The 22871-nt window shown below is 34.8% G+C and overlaps 1 protein-coding gene across 9 annotated transcripts in view; it reads right to left on the bottom strand.

The window, feature by feature from the left end:
- LOC126744524 (tyrosine-protein phosphatase Lar) overlaps positions 1-22871 on the bottom strand; it is a 1889525-nt gene that overhangs the window by 22599 nt on the left and 1844055 nt on the right. For all 9 annotated transcript variants that reach the window (XM_050451972.1, XM_050451980.1, XM_050451999.1 and 6 more), the window contains 10 exons: positions 11009-11148; positions 10745-10947; positions 10560-10693; positions 9135-10504; positions 8651-8869; positions 8271-8587; positions 4614-5140; positions 921-1072; positions 678-865; positions 387-618 (listed from right to left, as the gene is read on the bottom strand). In XM_050451972.1, the coding sequence (XP_050307929.1) occupies positions 387-618; positions 678-865; positions 921-1072; positions 4614-5140; positions 8271-8587; positions 8651-8869; positions 9135-10504; positions 10560-10693; positions 10745-10947; positions 11009-11148 (3482 nt within the window). The remainder of the gene's footprint in view (positions 1-386; positions 619-677; positions 866-920; positions 1073-4613; positions 5141-8270; positions 8588-8650; positions 8870-9134; positions 10505-10559; positions 10694-10744; positions 10948-11008; positions 11149-22871) is intronic.

The following is a 22871-nucleotide window of genomic DNA, read 5'->3' as shown; positions in this document are numbered from 1 at the left end:
AACACTAAACTCTACGTAAAATTTTCACTTTTTTTTTAAAAGTAGACTGAGCTAAATAAATATTAACAAATATGAGGTTACAGCCTTAAATTTAAAATATTCACTCTTAATTTTCATCCTGTATCTAGGAAATAAAAAAATTAAGATAATATGCAAGTAGCTTACAATCAGAAAAACGAAAGCGAAGAAATACGAAAAAAAACATATCTTTATGTACAAATAAAAATTAAAATATGAAAATTATTATTCTAGACATATGATAAATATTTATAGAATAACACCATAATAAAATCGTCAAATTTTTAATCTACAAACCCGAAAAGAGAAAAAGTAAGTAATCATTTAAGTTGAATTACTATTTTATTGAAATATTCTCTAATACTTACTCTTCCCATTTCCCTAAGTTTAGTCAACATAACGATAATGGTGGAGTTGTGCTCCCATAGCATACGCCACAAATCATCTGTAGTATCTTGCATTGGACCTTGAGTTGCAATGTAAGCCTTACGGTATCGGTATCCGTCGATAAAACTGGCATTAATATAATCCGAGCCTTCTATATTTCTGACTGGTTGCAGGCAAACCCGCGTGCTTTCATATGGTAAGATATGTACTAATCTGTAAACATAACAATTTATTAAAAATAGGTGCTTACCCAGAAATCCTAAATAACTTACCTATTTTTGTGCTTATTGCATGGTAAATTTGCAGTAACAAAACGTGAAGAATCAGTCTTTATGTTGCTTAACTTCTTAAATTCGTGTTCCATGCCGGTAATATTTTCTCCTGGCTCCAATTGCATCAGTTTCTGGATATGAGAGTGTAGATTCCTGGCTGGCACCTCAGTAGCACCACAAATATATGCCTATAAACAAACAATTATAAATTCTAGTTGATAGCATATAAGCAACCATAATTACCTCCAACAAAGAATCATGAATAAATATGTACTGGTCTTCAGTTTGCACCATGTAATTCCTCTGGGCACGAAGGCAAGTTACGTGGCCATATATATCAACGGTTTTCTCATGTCTCATTCTTTCCAACATGGAGTCAATGACAATGAAACAACCTGGAAGTATTCCAAATGGTACATACTCAATAAACAAAAGTAACTTTTAATTATATTTTTAGAAACTTTTTTTGTACAGGGCTTTCGAATTGGGTTGTAATTGCCGTTATTCTAATAACAAGGCTGCGAAAAAAATTAGTTAACAAAGTCAATATTAAAATTTATCCTCTGAAATTGATATAGAAATTATAGTATTATTAACCCTGGAATGCTACTTGGGGTACATTTTTACCTCATCATTAATCATATCTCAAGTTAAATGGAAGTGGGCGGGGGAACGAACGCCGACGTCTTATTAAGACGCGGCAAGTCAGTTCGCGTACGACAATTGACATTGGCACACGGTTTTTTCTTTTCGAGATTTGTGATATTTGGGGTTAGCGCGTACCCCAGTGTAGCAGTTTAGGTTAAATATACTCTTTGATTATTATTTTCATTGATTTTTAAGTTATTATTGATTTTCTTTGTTAGGCTGCATGAATAATGGCTGGGTAGAAAAAGTTTTTTGACCTAACAAAGCCTGAAAATGTCGGAGAAATTCATCGCATTCTCTATAAATCTGATTCAGACAGTTTTTCGGATGATATATGACCACTCCTATTTTGTTGGTAACACCATATTGAAATCTGTCTCTCATATTAAGGATTTAGGTGTGACGCTGGATAGCCCTTTAAGTTATATTCCGCACATTTCGGGGGCAGTTACCAAGTCTCTGCAGATGCTTGGATTTATCAAGAGGTACTCAAGGGACTTTTATAATATTTCATCTATTTGTTTGCTCTATTGTGCACTTGTGCGTCCTCATCTAGAATTCAGTTCCTGTGTTTGGTCTCCATACTATAATAATCATATTCATAAGATTGAAAGTGTACAACATAAATTCTTAAGATATATTGCCTTTAAGTAAAATGGAGTACCTATAAATTATCAGGATGAGTTGGACTATCAGCAAATGGAAGCCTCATTGAATTTCAGAAGTCTTGAAACTCGTCGTAGACATAAAGATTTGAAAGTATTTTACAACATCCTTCACTCTCACAGCTTCTGTCCTGCACTTCTTAATAAAATAGGTCTTTATGTTCCACCTAGGCCAACAAGGCAAGTTACTTCTTTTTACAGCCAAACACACCGTACAAATTATGGTCACAATTCTTTTCTGGCAAGGACTGTTAGGCTGGCTAATCAGTATTCTGATGTAATTGATTGCTTTGAGGGGCGCACAGGGTTCATTAAGAAATTAAATCTTATTAATTGATAATGCTGTCTTAAACTAGAACTATAAGGTGTTGTGAATTGTGATGGTAATTGTTCCTTTGTGTTAACTATAAGTATTGTCTTTTTCTTTTTTTTTTCTCTGAACTGATTGTTCCAAGTTATAGGTAATCTTTATATTCTAAGCTTTAATTGTATGTTGGGTTAGGTTAGTTTAATCATCCAATTATTATTCTTATATTTTTTTGTAATATTGGGCCAAAGTCCGTTGATATATTAAATAAATAAATAGATAGCGAGGAGGAAGATGCCGTTATACCTGATTTTAGAGAGGAGCCAGAAGAAGATGAAATACGCGGCAATCAAATCAATCTTAATTCTTTTATTGCACCAGAACAGACTCAGGATACCTTTCCATCTGATACAGATTCGGAAGATGACAATATACCATTGTCAGAAATACAGGCGATCAACAGAGATATGGTGGAAATTTTACCAGTGCCTACCAAATTAAGGGGTAAAAATGGGTTTATGTGGTCAGGTAAGAAATGCGCAATTCATCGCACACCAAAACGAAATCTGGTTTTGCATTTACCTGGAAACAAAAACGAAGCAAAACATATAACATCGGGAACTGAAGCTTGGAAATTATGTTTCACTCAAGAAAATCTCGATAAAATTACCCAATATACTAATAAAGAGATACAAGTTCAACGATTGAAATATTCAAATAAGAACAATGACTGATGCACCTGTTATTACTCCAGTAGGTAAGAGACCCTCTTGAACTAAGGATACAAACAGCATTGAACTCCAAGCACTTTTCGGGCTATTTTATTATGCCGGTGTTACGAAAATGACCGGAGTTTTGACCAAGGAACTATTTGATAAAAACACAGGAATTCCAATATTCCGTGCTACCATGCCCGAGACACGTTTCAGGTTTTTGATAAACTGTCTTCGCTTTGATGATAAGCAGTCCAGAGCTGAAAGAAAAGAAACTGATAAGCTTGCAGCTTTTCGAGAGGTATTTGAGAGGTCAATCGTTAAAATGAAAAACCTATATAATCCTTCAGAATATATAACAATTGATGAACAATTGGTTGGTTTTAGAGGGCGATGTTGTTTTAAAATGTACATCTCTTCAAAGCCCAATAAATACGGAATCAAAATTGTGTTGTCCTGTGATGCCAAAACAGCTTTTGCACTTGATGCTGAAATTTATATAGGAAAAGGTTCCACACCAACTGATGTTCCTGTAGCTCAGTATTACTGTAATAAGCTAACCAGTTCTGTCCAAGGAACAAATAGGAACTTGACCATGGATAACTGGTTTACTTCTATTGAGACCGCGAAACATCTTTTGGAGAGGAAAATTACCATTGTTGGTACGATGAAAAGAAATTCCTGAGTCGTTTTTGGAACTCAAAGAAAGGAATCAAAATTCTGCCATGTTTTGGTACAGTGGACATCTGACACTGTTATCATACTGTCCACCTAAGAGTGCTAAAAAAGCAGAAATTATGCTTTCGACAATGCACGAAAAAGGTGATGAGCCATTTACGACCAAGTTACCAGAAATTATTCAATTTTATAATTCTACAAAAGGAGGAGTGGATACTTTAGACCAGTTGTGCCACACTTATTCTACTGGTAGAAAAACACGTCGCTGGCCATTATGTCTGTTCTATAATTTGTTGGATATTCTGGGATATAATTCAATGATTCTTTTGCGTGGCGCTGGTCAAGTGAATAAAGAAATTGTAAAGTACAAGAGAGAATACCTCGAGAAGCTTGCCCTTGACCTGGTCAGACCGCACATGATGAGTCGTTTGGAAGCTCCAACTTTGAGGCGCGAACTCCGTGAAACTATATGTAGGGTCCTCAAGATAACCACTTCAGAAGAAGTACCTACTAGTCTTACAACAACAGTGGGTAGGTGTGTGCTTTGTCCCAGAAGAGAGCATCGAAAATCGAGAGTAAGCTGTGCTGTATGCAAAAAGTTCGTGTGTTTGCAACATCAAAATAAATATGCTCAGTGTGTGCCGCTTGAACATTTTATTATGGATGTGCGTTAAAAGTGTTCTGTGAGACTCGGTTTAAGTTATTATTTTTCTATAAGTGAATAAATTGTTCGTTTTTCTAAAATACGACGTGTTTTATTTGGGGTACGGTTGTACCCCTGTGTAGCAGATGCAGAGTCGGAAATAAGTGTAGCATTCCAGGGTTAAAAGAAGTCGACCTCTAGAATTAAAAGCGTGCGGGAGAAGCCCACCTTAACTAAATATAACATCTAATTCCTTACATAAGCGTATTGCAAATTCCTTACCAGTTCTTCCGACACCAGCTGAACAATGCACAATAATAGGACCAGCATCTGGCGGATTCAAACTCTTCACTCTCCTCAAAAACTGTAAAAATGGGGCGGGATGGTCCGGAACCCCATGGTCTGGCCACGCGGTAAACTGAAGCTGCTTGACTTCCCTTCCATCTGTGTATCCCTCCTTCTGAATTGTGAAGGTCCTTATGCAATACGTAGCCAGTTCCTGGATGTCCGAAATGCTGACCGACATAGAACCGTAAATTTCAGTTCCCCGAGATGGCCAGTACTGGTCGCACTTAATTCTAGTTCTTTCTTCTAATTTGGTCATCATTACGATGGTAGCCGACTTAAGTTCCCAGCACATGCGCCAAAAGTCGCCGAAGGTTTCTGGTAGAGGGCCTTGGGTTGCCACGTATGCGTTATGTTTCCGATATCCATCGCAATAGTTAGCATTAATGTAGTCGGTACCTCTTCGGCCATCTTCTGTCGGTAGAATTACTCTGCTATGGTCGTATGATATTACATTGGCGTATCTAAAAAACGGAAAGTAAATTTTATATAAATTTTATTATTTCTATCTTGCGTTCACCATCGTTGTATTCACAATTCATTTTATCTCAGTCCTATACAGTGCATCCCAAAAGTTAAGTCTAAGTTCATTTAAAATTCAGGGGTGTGTTCGAAATAAAAACGCTCGGACCCGTCGATTTTTATTTCAAGTTGCGCATTTTTGTACGTGAAGTTTATATATACAGGGTTGCTCAAAATAAATTACGACCATCAACTTCATTTTTCAAATGAAAGCACCTTTTTTTAATTCATCTTTGAATTTCGCGTGAAATTCTACGTATCTTGGTCTGGCTGAGGTTGTAATTTGTTATTTCTGTAAAAAATTTGATTGAATGAATCATAAAGTTGTTTTGTGATAGTGAATCATTACTCGATAAGATCTATAGACAGATATGATCATTCTAACTTTGCCTATAGGAATTATATATCGCGGTAAGTCTGGCAACGTTGTGACAACATACTCGAAGCAGCGGACCCCGCCGAAGCCCGAAACCGAAATCTAGTATTCTTAAGGCGTTCATGCGGGGATGCACTGCTCTGTGGCAAATAAAAAAAAAATTTTGTTTCGTTTGAGTCTTTGCTGCTGTCTGTCCTAACAGCAATAAATAAACTAAAAACCGACTGCAATAATGTTGTAAGCATAAATTAACTAAATATTGGACAGGAAATAAAAAAATTAAATTAATTTGATAATATTAAATAAAAATTAAAATTTTCTTATGTCAGGTTCAAAAAGGCCGCCCTGTTTAGCAGTGCAGTACGTCAATCGATCATAAAACGACTTTCTCGTGTTCGACAACATTTTAATGGAGATACTATTAAATGCTTGCCTAATTTTAATACAAAGCTCTTTTAAATTAGTAGCCCGCTCATTTTCGTGCTTTCATTGGGGGCTAAATCGGGGCTTCTGGCGGGCTTTTTAATAGTACCGTTTCCACTGGTTGTTCAATCAGGGAAAGACGTTTCGAGAAATTGACGTACGACTAATGCGTTATGAACGGGACAACCATCCTGTTAAAATTAAACTTGTTCTAAATTGATATTGAGCCCTCGAATGGCAGGAAGAACTTCATCCCTTAAAATATTAAGGTATTTGTTGGCATTAAGGTTTCCATCGATAAAAAAGGGCCTATAATTGAATCACTTAAAATGCCAGCCCATACATTAACCTTTTGAGGGTATTGTGTACGTGTTGGTATGCTTATGTGCTTATTTTCCCTCGAATAACCCACTGTAATGGACGGATTATGTTTACCACAAATAGAGAAAGAGGAAATGTTACTAATAAACATTTCGTCCCGATTTACCCTTTCCAATACTTCATGGCAAAATTCCATCCGTCTCTCATGGTCCTGTGGGAAAATTTCTTGGGTTTTTTTGCAACTTATAGCACTTGTACTTATTTCTTTTTAAAATTCTTCTAACCCTTAAAGGCTCAATACCCGTTTCTTTGGCAATGGTTGTACTATTGCAAGGAAAGTTAGTTTCAGCAACAGCACAAATATTAACCTCTCGAAGCTCTCTTTCTTCGCCTAGCGGTCTAACAACAGGTGGTTGCTCATTTGCGTAGCATTTCCTGCAATTTTGCAAGCACCCAAAGGTCTCAAACCTATGGATAATTGGAAAAATTGTGCTGCGTACGGGAATGGGCTGATTTTCGAACGTGGATGCAATTCTGCCTGATATTTCATCGACAGAACTGCCGGCATAATACCACTTGATAATTTGCTTTTTTTTCTCAAGAGAACACATTAAGCAGGGCGCTAGGAATAAAAATAACGTTAAACGTTTAAAATGCAATCTCATATTGGCGGTGCAGTGTGGTGGGGATAAGAATTTTCTCGTGTTTCGAAAAACGAGTGGAGAGCCGGCCGTGCAGCAGAAATATCAGTGTTGCCAAACGTATTAATTTGTAGCGTATTGGAAACGGCATGTATTGTGCCCTCTGTCTGTCTCATGCGGAATCCATATGTCCCCTCTCGCTTACGCTCATAGACTATTTCCTATAGGCGAGGTTTGAATTATTACATCTGTATATAAAAGAGTTTGTCCTGACTGACTGACTCATCATCGCAGAGCCCAAAGTACAATAGCTAGAAACGTGAAATTTTGCCAACGGGTTCCTTTTATAATGTAGGCCCCGGATGCGAACGAACTTTTTGAAATTCCACCGATAAGTGTCAGCGATATGATTAATATCGCATAGCGGCATAAAACTGATTAATAAATACGATTGAAAAAGTGCCTGTGTATTATTTATATTTTGGTAGACATAACAACAAGGCTGGTCCATGCGAGAAGACTGATACCCGAGAGGTGACTCGACTCAGTCTTACCGCTCGCTCTGCATCTAACGAATCATTTTTAAGATTTTTTGTGTCTTGGTTTTATAATAATTATATTAATCGCGCCCCCTTGACCTCAAGAAAAACCGCGTGGCAATTGTGGTTTGCATGTACTATCAATGAGGCGAGGCTTCGGATTTTATTTTCGTGTATTGTGGGTTGCATTTACTATTATTGGAGGCCTTCTTCGACTTTTCTTTTATTTTCACGCGAGCAACGCCGCGGGAATTTAGCTAATCTTACTATAGATTAAGAGCTTTAACCCTTAAGTGCTTGAAATCATTTCTGTTTGATGAAATTTTGGAAACGCCAAACATTTTTGAGGTTGAATAGATAATACTAATTTTTGAAGCTTGAACATAAACAATACTCAATTATTAAAAACTAATGATTCAAAAAAAGTAATTGGAAACAAATAACTGCACTTCTTGTATTACTAATTATTGATAAATAAAGCTTTGAGAATATACTGACACAGAAATTAGCTTGCGGTTGTAAGCATCGCCAAATGAACTTGGTACTAAGGTTACAAACTAAATTAATTTTTGTGTTGTAGGAAACCATTTGTAATGTGGAGTAGTTGCAGACATTACCTAATTCATTTTTCGTTTTGCATAAGAGGGCCCTTGAATCTATTGGTCAGAAAGAGTCAGTCAAAAAAAAACATAAAAACTAAAAATCTTGATAGAATCTTGGAGATACGTTTGCTGAACTATATAGTAAGTGCCTAAAAAGCAATAATATTTACCTATTTTTTGGTTTATTTACGTCCATATTCGAAAACTCCCAAGTAAAGGTCTGCCCTGGTTCAATGCTCTCGTACTCCTGTGAGAACTTTAGATTGTCATTGGCTTTCAGCCTGTCGATGTGATTAGCCAGTTCTGAAACGGGAATAGGAGGATGCGAGATCATCGCTGGAGTTTGGAAGTTTAATCTTCTTTGCTCCACTGGATCGCTTGGGGCTATACTGCTGTTTAAATCAGCCGGTATTAAAGGTTTAGTCACAGCCGCTTGGTCTGGTGCCTTGCATGGTTGTCTTCGTCTTCGGAGAATAAACAAAATCACCTAAAAGTAGCAAAGACTTCATAGTAAAAAACATAATTTAATATCTACTATTCCTGATCTCACCAAAATGGAGCACAGAAGTACAGCAGCAATAACTGGTCCAATAACCCACAAATAGGTGGTTTCCTTTCGTTGTGAGCTTACTTTAACATCGTTATCTGTAGGAGCATTCGGATTGGGTCTAATGGGTGGTTCTCCAGGTGGGGGAGGCCGCATATCCAAGGAAAGAAATTCAGAAAATGGGCTGCTAGTATACAGATGTTTTTGAGGCGTGTCCACAACCTATAAGATTAAGTATAGATAGTAGTTTATAAATTATATAGTATTTATTAATACATTTTGTACTAATTATACTAATAGGTATAACATCGTAGAGAATTCTATTATATCATATATCTTTTAGATTCAGCAGTATCTTGAATCCTAATAAATTTTATAGATATTTTGAAATAACTCTAATTAACAAATAAAATATTTGCCATAATAATCATTTAAAACCATCATAGGTTGGAGGTTCATTTTTTAAAAACCTAAGTCATAAACTTACCGCTCTGACAAAAATCCTATATCTCTTTCCATGTTTCAACTTGTAATTGGTCAACCCTTCTTTCTCTTCTCCAGTCCCTAAATGGAAAGTATATGGTATACTTCTCTGAGGAAACTTGGCAGCGATGTATGGTAACGTGGGATCATCCACCACTTTTCTAACATTATTTAGTAAATCTTCAGTTAAAAATTGGTCAGGGTTTTTATGGATCGTAGATTCATCTTCAGGTACGACGACCAAGAAATAATGGCTTATAGGTCCATATTCCTCAGACGCTTGAGGTAAAATAACATGAATCTCATTATTAACAACACCATAGAAATCTGGCTTAACCATTGGTTGGGGAGCGGCCATTTGAGTAGTGACTGTTATCTTAGTGGGAGGACGATAGGAGTTGTCGCTGGGAATAGCGCTAACATTTACATTATATGTAGTGAACGGAGATAATTCGTTTATTGTGTGAGACTTAACATCATCGCTTAAAACAATCTCCACCCGAGGGATACTCTGAGTCTGCGTAATACCTTGTGAGTCTACAAACTCCTTTATGGCATCAAAAGAAATCTTGTACTTAATAGGATTAAGTCTAATTGGCGGAGACCATGATAAAGTCATAGAGTGAGTAGTAACTTCATGTGCTCTAAGGTTCAATGGTACGTCCTCAGGCTTAACCTTAACAGTATCTTTCTCTGATAGCCTTCCTAAGCCATTTCTCGTTCTAGCTGCAACAGCTATAGCATACTGAGCATACTTTTCCAAATTGACCAAGTCGGCAGAATTAGTAAGCCCGACAGACTTTTGCTGCCATTCATCTAAATCTTCAACAGCAGTCATGGTGTAAAAAATTTGATAACCAATAATTTTGTTTCTGGATGGAACCGGTTCCCACCAGACTTCCACGCTAGATTCTGACGTTGCCACTGCCTTGACGTTCATAGGTGCCCTACCAATATCCTTGTCAGTTTGAATTGTTTGTTTTTCGCTGTTAGGACCTGCTCCCTGATTGGTGTAAGCCTTCACGTGAAATACATACTCAGTGTTTTCTTCTAAATTAGTAAACACTGCCTTGGTCTTAGTAACGTTTCGAAAGATTACATTATTATGGTCGAATTTCTTGTGAAACTCGATGTCATACTTGATGATTCTACCGTTTCGATGTTCTCTAGTAGGTGGGTCCCATGTGACGCAAACGACATCTGGTGTCTGGAACCTATAAGTGATATTGGTGGGAGGTCCTGTAGGTGAACCTTCGGGAGTCAACATGTATTTTATAGATTCCTGACCGATTCCTATATGATTTTGACCAGCAACTCGAAATTCATACTCTACTCCTCGTTCTAAGTCGTTTATGCGATAGTTTGTTGTAGAACCTGCAAAGCAATTGAAAATTAATATAAAGTTATAGAAAATTTTACGTCATTATACCTTTTACAGAAACTTCTTTAAGAGGTTGATCTTTAACTCCATATCTGACCCGGTATCCCTTCAATTCTCCAAAAGTCTGACTTGGTCTAGACCATTCTAGTTCAACGGTGACTGCTGGTTCTCGTTCAATGGTTCTTAAAATAAAATGTCATTAGTGAAAACCAAAATAACTATTTTAGACCTACTTCAAGGTTAAAGCGGGCCTATTGGGAACACCACCAGGAGTTCGGACAATTATTGGAGCACTCCTATCACCATCTCCTTTCCTGGTAAGTGCAGCTACTTGAACCTGGTAAGTAGTATCGGGTTGTAGACTGGATATGTTCAATTCCAAAGTCTGGTCTCCGATAACATTAAATCTCATAGGTTCATTCAGAAAACTTTTACTCTGGTGGAGGAAATTGGAAAAAATTAACAAGTGATTAAGAAAAATTGTAGGTATGACTAACCTCTTCTTTAGTTTCTTGAACATGTACATGATAACCCAAAATAATGCCATTTCTATCTCTAATTTGTGGTGGTTTCCAATTGACTTTGATGGTTGTAGAGTTAATAGGTGTAACTTTGACGTCTTGCGGATCACCAGGCACTACGGGAATTACGAAAGAACAAGTCAGAAATTGATCTTAACTTATTAAAAAAGTGTTTTTCTGAAATCATGGTTTACATGCTGGCACATCACACGTTTTTCATGTGTTTTTATCCAGTTGTTTAACATCCTTCTTTACATTTGAATACCAACACACATAGACATATGCGGGTATAATTTTTACCTCTTCCAGAGAGTTTTTGCAAGAGAAAAACGGATTGGGTAATATTAGGAATAGGGTTCTAAGACGTTGCTATATAGAAAATCTTACTTTTTATACAATATATACAACAATGTTTATCTTAAATAATTTTATTGATCACTATTATGTTATCAAAGAAATGTTAAAATGTAAAAATAAAATGCAAGATCTGCATATAAACACCAAAAAAGAAATCCTGGACTGCTTGCGTTCAAAAAACTGTAAAAAACGCTCAAAAAACAGTTATCCTCAAAACGTAGCGTGTATCAAAAAAGCACAAAAATTCTACAAAAAATCTAAAAAACATCACTACACTAGCACACAACAAGAAAAAAATACTCACTCCTCCGTACTGCGGGACCGCGTATAGCAAAAAAGTCAAGAAAAATATAAAAATAGTGAGTGTACAAAAATGCACCTTATTAATTTTTAAAAATAGTGCCGCAAAAAATTTCTCCGCTACAAAAATGCTTGGAGGTTTTCAAAAATCTCAAAAAAACAGCGCTTATACTCACACACATGTAGTGATTTAAAAAAATTGGATTCAAGGATTTTGATGGGACATGGGACTATAGGCTGGATGGTGTGACAATAGCAGTGTCAAAAAAATTGTGTCCAGAGGTTCTGTTCTGTTGTTTCTCTGAAAATGTGGTCACTAGCACACCTTTTGATTATGATGATGAGAATATGATAGTAGTGCTATCAGTCTTAACTATATGAGCAAAAAAATATTAATAAAGAGTTAAATCGGAAGTTTCTTAATAAAATATAATATTTTGAATAAAAGCAATGGATGCTTAAGTCAATTAGGAGCCATCAAATGTAAACACTAATGTAGACCCTAAAGGATAATAAATAATTACTAGAAAAAGATAATATTTCAAGGGGAAATTGAAGTAGGATTCTGTATAGAATAGACAATCAATAAAAGTCAAAGTGTTATTATAGTAGTAGGAAGCTATTAGTAATCTAATTATTTTTTTTTCTTTTCATGATTTATATACTAATCAGAACTTGACAGTATCATTAAATAATTACTAAACATTCCAGACGAAGAAAGAGAAGAAAAAAATTGAAATGGATTGAGGCATACTCTCTACCAAACAAGAAAGCTTCTCCTATCACCAACGTCTTAAGAAAAGAACGGATCTATCGTTTTGGTATACCTTTGGAGCTACATTTAGACCAAAGACGAAATTTTGAATACAGGTTGTTCCAAAACATCCGTAAGACGCTTGGAATCAAAAAAACCAGAACTACCGCAGTCAGATCGCTTGGTGGAACGAATGAATAGGACCATTAATAGGTATTGGCTCAAAGTAGTCTCTAGCCGCCAAAGAGACTGGATAGGTTTCTTCATTTGTTGCTACTAGCTTATCGATCGGCCTTTTATAAAATCATAGGCGAGTTTTCGGCTTGAATAGTGATGGAAAAACAACTCCGTCTCTTATGCTATTTGAAATTTGGTTGCCCGCCAGAAATCAATGTTACGTCAGTAAGTTGCGCAGGAGAATAGATCTCAGTCACAACCAAGTGCGCATTTCCGTTCAAGCTACGGCGACCAATGCTAAAGATCAGAGGTACAATAAAAAGGACTTAGTTTGGCTGTATGACCGTAAGAGGCGGAAGGGTTTGTCACCAAGATTTTAAATAACTTATAAAAGCCGTCGAGGAGTAAAGCCTGACTCATTCACTTTAACTGAATGTCTCTCTATTATGAAAATCATTAAGACGCTGAGCTACGGCAAATCCAATCAGAGTCGGATTTGACACTTGATAAATTCACGGCCCATCATTCTAATGTTCGAATGAGTCGGTACGCCATGACCTATGAAGTGCATCAAGACTTGTTTACTGGTCCAGCTGTGTATGACTTGGCACATTGTGTAGTTAAGGATTTACAGTGTCCTGAGAATAGCAGAAGTATTCCTGTAGATAGTTCTGAAAAATTACAGAGCTGCGTCGTTCTAACACCAGAGTCGAACATGCACACAAGATAACTGATGAAGAGACACGTAAAAAGATCTTCTAACTTATTTCTCAAGGGGCGTCATGCCAGAAGCCAACCTATAAGGGTGCACTTTGTCTTCTCTAAAGGAAGAGTTGTTTGCCGAGGATGTGAGAAGCTTAGCAATTCGTAAACTCATATGCGCACTCGATAACCTGGTCTGGAGGATGATTTGCAGTCTAATGGTCTTCAGGTCTACAGACGTACGAGTTCTGGTGTGCTTTTATACTACCCAATATCGTTCTCTGGATAAAACCGTTATTTCTAAAGAGATTCAATTGCAAGAGAGGAACTTTTTACTGATATCGACATTCACCATCTTTGGGGACTTTCACATATTTCGGGACGAAACAAAATTAGCGAGGGTGCAGTGTAGCGATATTGAAAACACCGAGCAACCAGCTGATTTTCCGTCATTTCGGAATGACACTAATGGCAAACCGCACGACATCTTGAAGATTGGAGCGAAAAGCGATCTGCCGAGTATATAAGAAGCCACATCGCCGATGGGAGTGATTTGTTAGTTCAGTGCAGTACAGTTCGCAATATTGGCGCGAGATTTAAATCAGACATAAATAGTTGTAAATAAGTACAGTAAAAATAAATATTTCTAGTAGTCGTGAGTAATCGTGTTTTCTTATATTATAGAGAAATATCAGGATAAATAAAAATCTATTCAAACTAGCTTTTTTAGAATACGCACAATTTCCCGAAAAAAAAATCCTTCATATACCAATTTATTAAAGGTTAGCCATATGATGAGCGATCATCTTTCAAGTTCTCGGTTGCGAACCGCAAGGTGCTCGTAAATGTTCGTTCCCGAATTATTATTTTCCCCAATATTGTCCTGCAGTCACTTTATCGACAATTTTTCTCGAGTAATAGTATTTTAATCCAGTATTTATATCATAATAAAATAGGAAACAAATAAAATCTTCGGAACAAATTGTAATTCACGAAAGTGGTTGTTCGGGAACTATATATTCGAGAAATGACTAAAAGTCTATTCGATATTTTGCATAATGCATCACGGCTGTTCCGGAAACGTTCAAGGTGTGGGATCATGCATTGCACTTGGTGCTAGACATACTAAACAAAGATTTTCTGCATACACTTATATCAAAACTAGATAGTGTTGTTTCTATAACAAACATTCATGTTACGCTATTCAAGTATGAATAACTTTCAAAATTGTATCTATTTAATCCTTGAATAAAGAAATATGAAACGAAGACCAAGATTTTACCTAATTTTAAGCAAATCTGTAATTAACAAAGGTTAAGATAATCACATATGGAGGTATTTTTATTTGCTGCAGTAGTCACTCTGAATTATAAGATATCTAGTTTTTTACTAATCTTGAGGATACTAGTTCAATAAAAAATGGCCGATACTTATGATGTTATAGAAATTTCTGCTGTGCGTCCTCGAGCATAAGTGTTAGATATAAGGGCGAATTATCCAAATCATACATTTAAAAAACATCTTTTAAATGGCAATCCTGAAATAATTTCGAAAATTTTTCTGAAATATTTATTTTATTAAAGTATTTGAAATGGAAAATCTTAAAAACATTTACCAACTGAAAAAACATAAAGATCTGGTAGTCAAATGAACTCAAATCCAGGTTAATCAGGTATCTTATGAGCGAGATCTTTAGTCGAGAAATTTGTTCGTTGGTTAATATAGTTATGCTGTATGCAATATATATAGTTGTTAAAGGTATACCGACTCAGCATACCTACATATTGTAGCTGCAGTAAACCAACTTTCTAACCAGTTTATGCAGATTCATCAAGAAATGCCATCTAAGAAAAAGAAAAATGAAAACTAGCTTCCTTCTTTTTGAACAGCGATCATAAGGATAATTTTATACTCCCTCGTAGATTCAGAATCAAATTTTAGTAAAATTCGAACACGATATTAATTTTTTATCAAGTTACTCGAGGTTTACAGAGAAAAACGAGCCCGACCCTAAATTCTATTTAAAGTAAGCAGTGAAACTAAGACTGAACATTTTCTTTCTTTGCGAATTAATTTATGTAATTTTAATTTTCTTCATGTTTAATTAATTGATATTATAGTTATTAAAATAAACTTTATACGAAACATTTACATGATTGACTCCACTGGGCTTTAACAACTTTTTGACGCTTTGCTGCATATATTACAATTTTCGTCATGGGATACTTTAATATTATTAATTATTCCAACTATTCCACCAATAAACCCCACTGTCTTCAGCACAGTGATAATTTCAAAAAATCCAACTTTTAAAAGTTTTAAAAGGTGCAGTTTCCTATCTCTATGGAAAGTTTTACAATGTTTTCGATCATTGGTGTCTCATCTATACAGTTAAACCAAAGGACAGAGGATATCTTTGATATGAAGCTGGCGTTATTGCAGATTTAGAGGATAAAGCCGCTAAAGGTAGACTACGACGCAAAGGTTAAGACGAAAGAAGAAATAAGTAACAACCCAGACAGATTTTGAGTGTTTATTATAAACCAGAAGGCATTTCCAAAGTAGCTTCAGTGTTTCCAAATATTTTCAGTGTTTGACACTTGTATTGACTTTTGTGGGTCATACATTAGAGAGCCATTCCAATATTTTTAATGCTTTTGCGAATCATTTTAAATAACCCGATACTTCTTCGCCTTTTCTACTTAACTGTGTATATATATATTGATTACTTTTTGGATAAAACAAACTTCAAAGAAAAGGAAGTTAATGATGCCCGAGCATCACTTAGACCAAAAAAGACCACCGGACAAGACGCTTTTCTAGCTTTCATTGTGAAAGTTTGTAAATCTGTACAATTCGAGGAAAGGAGACAGACGTGATATATAAAATAAAAAATCTATTATTTGCAATTTTGTCATTGTTTTTGAAATCCTAATGGAGCCAGTTATACAGTGACCGCCTAAAGTTCCGTATAAATTCGATAAATATTAGAGACATGATTATTTTGATTTTTTGAGAAAACCCTCGGACCCGTCAATTTTTATTTTAAGTTGCGCATTATTTCACATAAAATTTTGTATACAGGGTGGAACAAAAAAAAGATATTACGTCATCGGTCATGTTTTTAAATGGAATTGTATATTTTTTATTCCATTTATGAAATATAGGCGAAATTACAGTTGTTCCGGCCACGCTCACCACTAGGCACTTTTGCCACTCTCTTGCATCCAGTTGGAGATAAAACTTTTGGCTGCTTAGTTGGAACGGTGGACAAACCTGATTCATCTGCATTATATATTCGATCAGGCGTAAAATTGTGTTTTATTTTAAGTTCTCGAATCAAATCACAAATTCTCATCACTTCAGCTCGATTAAATCCTATTAGACGTCCGATGGACGTAGACTCAGGGATCCTTAAGCTGATTTTGCGCCTATTCATGAAATAAATTAACTAGTCTTTACCAGCCAGCTTTAGAATTTTGTTGAACTGATGGTGTGAAATATTGCTTCTTTCAGCAAACTCGTAGGCAAGTTTTCGGCATTGCAAAGAGGTAATAACAAATGATCTAATGTTAAAATCATTGATATAGTTAGTTAGTCCAATTTCTTGTGCTTTTGTAAAAGTACGTTTAAATCTGCCGCCGCTTTCTGGTAACATTTCGTTTTCCCTATTCTTCTTAACATACCGCCGCAATGTTGGTTCAGGCACTTCGTAAACAACGCTTGCTCTATTAACTGCCATATTTTCAGTTTTCAACAGCATAAATCGCAGCAATTAAACTATCTTCTGATCACGAACGGCGTTCACTTTTTCTCTTATAGTTACGCACCATCTGTTAAAAAATATTTGAAGAAAAACTCTTTGGGGCAAGATGACGAGTTCGTTAACTTGCCCCCAAGAGAATTTATAACAAAATTTTTATAAATGAAACAAACAATAAATAAAATTACTTTGTGCTACTTACATTGTTAATCTATTGGGTCCTAGCAACAAAATGAACATCAATTAGGCAAATTTTTGACCACACTTTTTGCACATAAACTTACTTTACTGTACGGCAATATTATAACGACTAACTACTAAACACAATTTGCAGCATAAATTCGAATGTAGTGAATTAAGCGCCACCTATCTTTTTAAGGTATTACTAGGTCCCGACCAGACATCCAGGGTTTGATATACTACAGATTTTTGCTTATGATTTTCATCAAAATCAAATTCGTCATTTTACCCCGTTCGTCAACTTGCCCCACCTTAGCCTATATCTAATTCGGTGATCTTAAAACTTTTTGAAAAGAATATTTATCTGAAATATATTATAATAAGAATTACTCATAAATAGTCTATACGAAATTCGGGGATTGTAAGAAAGTAATTCGGGAAGTTAGTACTACTTTATAGTATCACTCCTTCGTTTGAGACTATAAAAGTTAACTATTTGCAATAACTCAGAGTAATATGTTATTTAAATGTAAATATTTCGGAAACAGTTGAGTTTTGAGATAAGGTGTGTTATACGAAACTTGCTATGAATTTCGCCTATATTTCAAAAATGCATTAAAAAATTACCGATTTCATTTAAGAAATTACCGATGACGTCATATCTTTTTTTTGTTCCACCCTATATACAAAAATTTATGTGAAATAATGCGCAACTTCAAATAAAAGTCGACGGGTCCGAGCGTTTTCTCAAAAGATCATGTTTCTAATTTTTATCGAATTTATGCGGAACTTTAGGCGGTCACTGTCTATAGAAATATAAGTTGTAATGTAAGTATAAATATACATACTTTTGTAAAAACTTTCACATCCGTTTTTAACTATTGGACAATTACACAATATATTACTGAAGCTGTGATTTACCCAGCCTTTTCTAAGGCCATTCACAAACCTGACCATGACATTCTGCTTAAGAGACTTGTTGCTTTCGGATTATCTCCATCTTTCATTGCACATTTTTAATCCTATTTATATAAGTCTGCCGAATATACTGTTTTATTCAGTTTTCCAAAAGGGTCGAATCTGGGGCGACTTGTTTTTATTATTATGCTGAAGTAGTAAATTTGTATTCCCTTTTGGATACCGATAATTTAAACTTAAACTGACCCATAGCGAATATAGGTGATTGCGATAATTTAAGAGGTATTATTAAAAGGTGTTATCGTAATAGCTTGCCGCTAAATCGCTATAAACGTAAAGTTGTTTCCCACAGTTTAAAAAACAATTATTTCAATATTTAATATTAAACGTTGCCTTTTAGCTATAAAACACGTTAACGGATTTTGGTGTCATAGTTGAAATTGCATTGTAATTTAATGAGGTTAAAAAATCCCGTGCACATATTATTAGCACAAGCTGTAGTCTTTTAGGGAAACCTCTACGTTGAAAATTGTCTTTTATGCAATTATAAATAAAAAGTTACAATACGCTTCAGTTCTGAAATCCGTTTTATCAGTATCATATAGATCGAATAAAAGCAATTCAGAAGTCAATTTTTATACTTGTTAAGTCATAAAATTTATAGCATTTATGCACCAATTAGGTACATTTCACTCTGAGTTAAATAGTTAACTTTTATAGTCTCGAACGAAGAAGTGATTCTATAAAGTAGTACTAACTTCCCGAATTACTTTCCTACAATCCCTGAATTTCGTATAAACTATTTATGAGTAATTTTTATTATAATATATCTCAGACAAATAGTCTTTTCAAAAAGTTTTGATATCACCGAATTAGATATAGGGTAAGGTGGGGCAAGTTGACGAACGGGGCAAGATGACGAATTTGATTTTGATGAAAATCATAATCAAAAATCTGTAGTATATCAAATCCTGTGATGTCTGGTCGGGACCTAGTAATACCTTAAAAAGATAGGTGGCCCTTAATTCACTACATTCGAATTTATGCTTCAAATTGTGTTTACTAGTTAGTTGTTATAATATTGCCGTACAGTAAAGTAAGTTTATGTGCAAAAAGTGTGTCAAAACTTTGCCTAATTGATGTTCATTTTGTTGCTAGAACCCAATACATTAATAACGGAAGTAGCACAAAGTAATTTTATTTATTGTTTGTTTAATTTATAACAATTTTGTTATAAATTCTCTTGGGGGCAAGTTGACGAACTCTCGTCATCTTGCCCCAAAGAGTTTTTCTTTAAATATTTTTTTTTACAGATAGTGCGTAACTATAAGAGAAAAAGTGAACGCCGTTCGTGGTCAGAAGATAGTTTAATTGCTGCGATTTATGCCGTCGAAAATGAAAATATGGCAGTTAATAGAGCAAGCGTTGTTTACGAAGTGCCTGAACCAACATTGCGGCAGTATGTTAAGAAGAATTAAAACGAAAACCAGAAAGCGACGGCAGATTTAAACGTACTTTTACAGAAGCACAAGAAATTGAACTAACTAACTATATCAATGATTTTAACATTAGAGCATTTGGTATTACCTCTTTGCAATGCCGAAAACTTGCCTACGAGTTTGCTGAAAGAAGCAATATTTCGCACCATCAGTTCAACAAAATTCTAAAGCTGGCTGGTAAATACTGGTTAATTTCTTTCATGAATATGTGCAAAATCAGTTTAAGGATCCCTGAGTCTACGTCCATCGGACGTCTAATAGGATTTAATCGAGTTAAAGTGATCGAATATATAATGCAAGTGAATCAGGTTTGTCCACCTTTCCAACTAAGCAGCCAAAAGTTTTTATCTCCAACTGGATGCAAGAGAGTAGCAAAAGTGGCTAGTGGTAAGCGTGGCCGGAACACGACTGTTGTGTGTGCCATGAATGCACAAGGATCGTACGTTCCACCCTTTTTTGTTTTTGCTAGAGTGAGAATGCGTTCTGAACTGTTACATGGATGTCCTCCTAATTCCGGAGGTATAGCTCAACAGAGCGGATGGATGAATACAGATGCTTTTGTTTAATACCTTCATCATTCAGCCATTTCAGCCATTGAATGTGGGCTTTTTTGGTCCTCTTAAAACAGTCTATAGCCAGGCCTGCGACAATTTTTTGGTGGACAATCCCGGTAAAACTATTACAGACAAAGACGTAGGACAACTGTTTGGAAAAGCCTATTTAAAAGCAGCAAATTTAGGAACTGCAGTTAAAAGATTCGCTAAATGTGGAATCGAACCCTTTGATCTGGACGTTTTTAGTGACGCCGACTTCGCACCAGCTTTAGTTAGTGAGCGCAGACATGTCACCGCAGAAGGAGCGTAGTGATGATGAACCACTCATTAACATAAAAAACAAACTAAAGAATAAAGCTGAAGGATCTTCAGAATCAGCTAGTTTATCCGGTTTGCAAAAAATTCCTAGCGTTGTAGGACTTCAAAATGATGATAAAGAGAATAAAAGGGAGAACGTGGTGCAGGAAGATTTGGCTGTCGCAGGTCCATCGGGTCTTCAAAATTTAAAACCCAATTAGCAAATTAATTTTGTTGAGATTAGGCCTTTGCCTAATATAAATCGACCGGTCCTGAAAACGAAGAGAAAGAAGCAAAAGGCGTCGATATTGACTTCTACTCCCAAAAAAGAAGACCTTGAAGGGAAAGAACGAGAAAAAAATGATAAAGTTCAGGCTAAGAAAAGAAAGTCTGAAGAAAAAGCAGAAAGAAATGTTTTCAAAAAAGACTGGAAAAAACGTATTAAAGAGGCCCAAAAAAATCTGATATTTTTTGTCCCAGCTGCGAGGAATCATACACCGAACCTCCAGTTGAAGATTTAATAAAGTGCGATGTATGCGAAAATTAGTGGCATGAGGCCTGCACGAGAAAAGAAGTGTCTTCATATGTGACCTTTGCATGTAATCGTCATCTTGCCCCAATATATTCGTCATATTACCCCCCATTGGGGCAAGATGACGAAATTGCAACAAGTTTGAAAATTTTTCATTTTTTTAGTAATGATTTGTTTTTTAAATTATGATTATTTTATGAAAAATCAAGTTAATGTTCTATGATTCTATTATACTTTTGAAAACCTTAAAATTATATGTAGTTTATTTTTTATTTTATTTTTTACTTTAAGCTCGTCAACTTGCCCCACCTTACCCTATTTTATTGTAAGTTGTCGGTAATAAAATCCCACTTAATATTTAATTTTAATTATTTAGTTTCCTTTTGAATTTAAATTATTGTGTGCATACTCTAATATTGACGAAAATAATCAATACCGTAATGGATTTAGTAGAATTTTATATCTAAAATTCAATATACAGTTATATTTTGAGATGCTATTAAAGCTAAGTTATGTATATATCGTATAGTAAAAAATCAACAATAAATCATTTATAAAGCTAATCAGTAAATTATATTTAAGATCTCTAATTTAAGAGATTAGATCTTTAATTTAAGATCTGATAGCACCACACTCAAATCTCATTTTAAATGGACCCAATTTTACAGTTGCTGCTGGTCCTGATTTACTGTTCTTAATTATATAATTTTAATAAATAGCATTAGTAAGGTCATATGTCAATTATCAAACCTATACAAAGCTAGTAAACCTTGGTTAACTTGTTTGTAGTACAAGTTAGTGGTATATTGGTATTCAAATGCTTAAGCCTATTAGTCTCCAAAATCAAAGCAAACTGGTTTATAAACATTAACAGAACTCTTCAATAATAAAATAATAATACTAATTTATTTTTACTGATTATCTTATAATATGTCCGAATTAATATAAACTATATTTTCATTACTACTGAAGTTTTCTGCTGATAACATACTTACTTTTTACATGGATTACTTAGTTGAATAAATTAACGTTAATAAAAAAGATGCAATGTGAAAGTTCTGTCATTATTTTAATAGAAACAGACTACACCAATTGTTTTCATCATTCATTGTATCTTTTTTATAAAAAAAATATAAATCATCATTTAACAGATATAAATCTTTATAAAATTATAAGAAAAGCCCAATATAATGATATAATTTTTATAAGTTTTACATCGATCATTTAAACTCTAAAGTGGCCTTATAAAAATAGGATACCGCAAAAAAGTTGAGTTAATAATTATTCAGTCAACCAACATCAGTCATTCCGAAAAAAGTTTGGTGCAAGTGTGAGTAAACACACAGTAGATGTGCCATTTTTGTGCGCATGTCACCTACTGCAGTGAGTGCCTAGCAAGGTGAGTGGAAATGACACTAGAGGATAGGATTAAGGAAAGAATACCCGAAATATTAAAAAAAAAATAGTTTTAAGGGTTGTTTTTTTGGCATAACTTTTATTTCAAATAAAAAAAAACTTGTCTCAGAAATTCGATAAAATTCAGGCGAATAAAACAATTTAAGAGTTTTATTAAATTATTATGATAATTTACATTTTAAACAGCTAGCTTCAAAACTATTCGAGGTTTTTATGTATATTTTAAAAAACTTTATTTTAATTTAATTAAAATTTATTATTACACTGAAATAATAATAAATGACATGATTTGTTACATGTTTAATATCTTTAAGCAAAATATTGTCTATAATACACAGATCAGATTATGTGGCAATCTCGTAGAGTCGTATATACTATTGAAGCACCACT

Source organism: Anthonomus grandis, chromosome 1 (genome assembly GCF_022605725.1).
Source record: "Anthonomus grandis grandis chromosome 1, icAntGran1.3, whole genome shotgun sequence".
Classification (NCBI taxonomy): Eukaryota; Metazoa; Arthropoda; class Insecta; order Coleoptera; family Curculionidae; genus Anthonomus; species Anthonomus grandis.
Note: the sequence above shows the minus strand (reverse complement) of the source record. Positions and strands in the feature narration are given on the sequence as shown.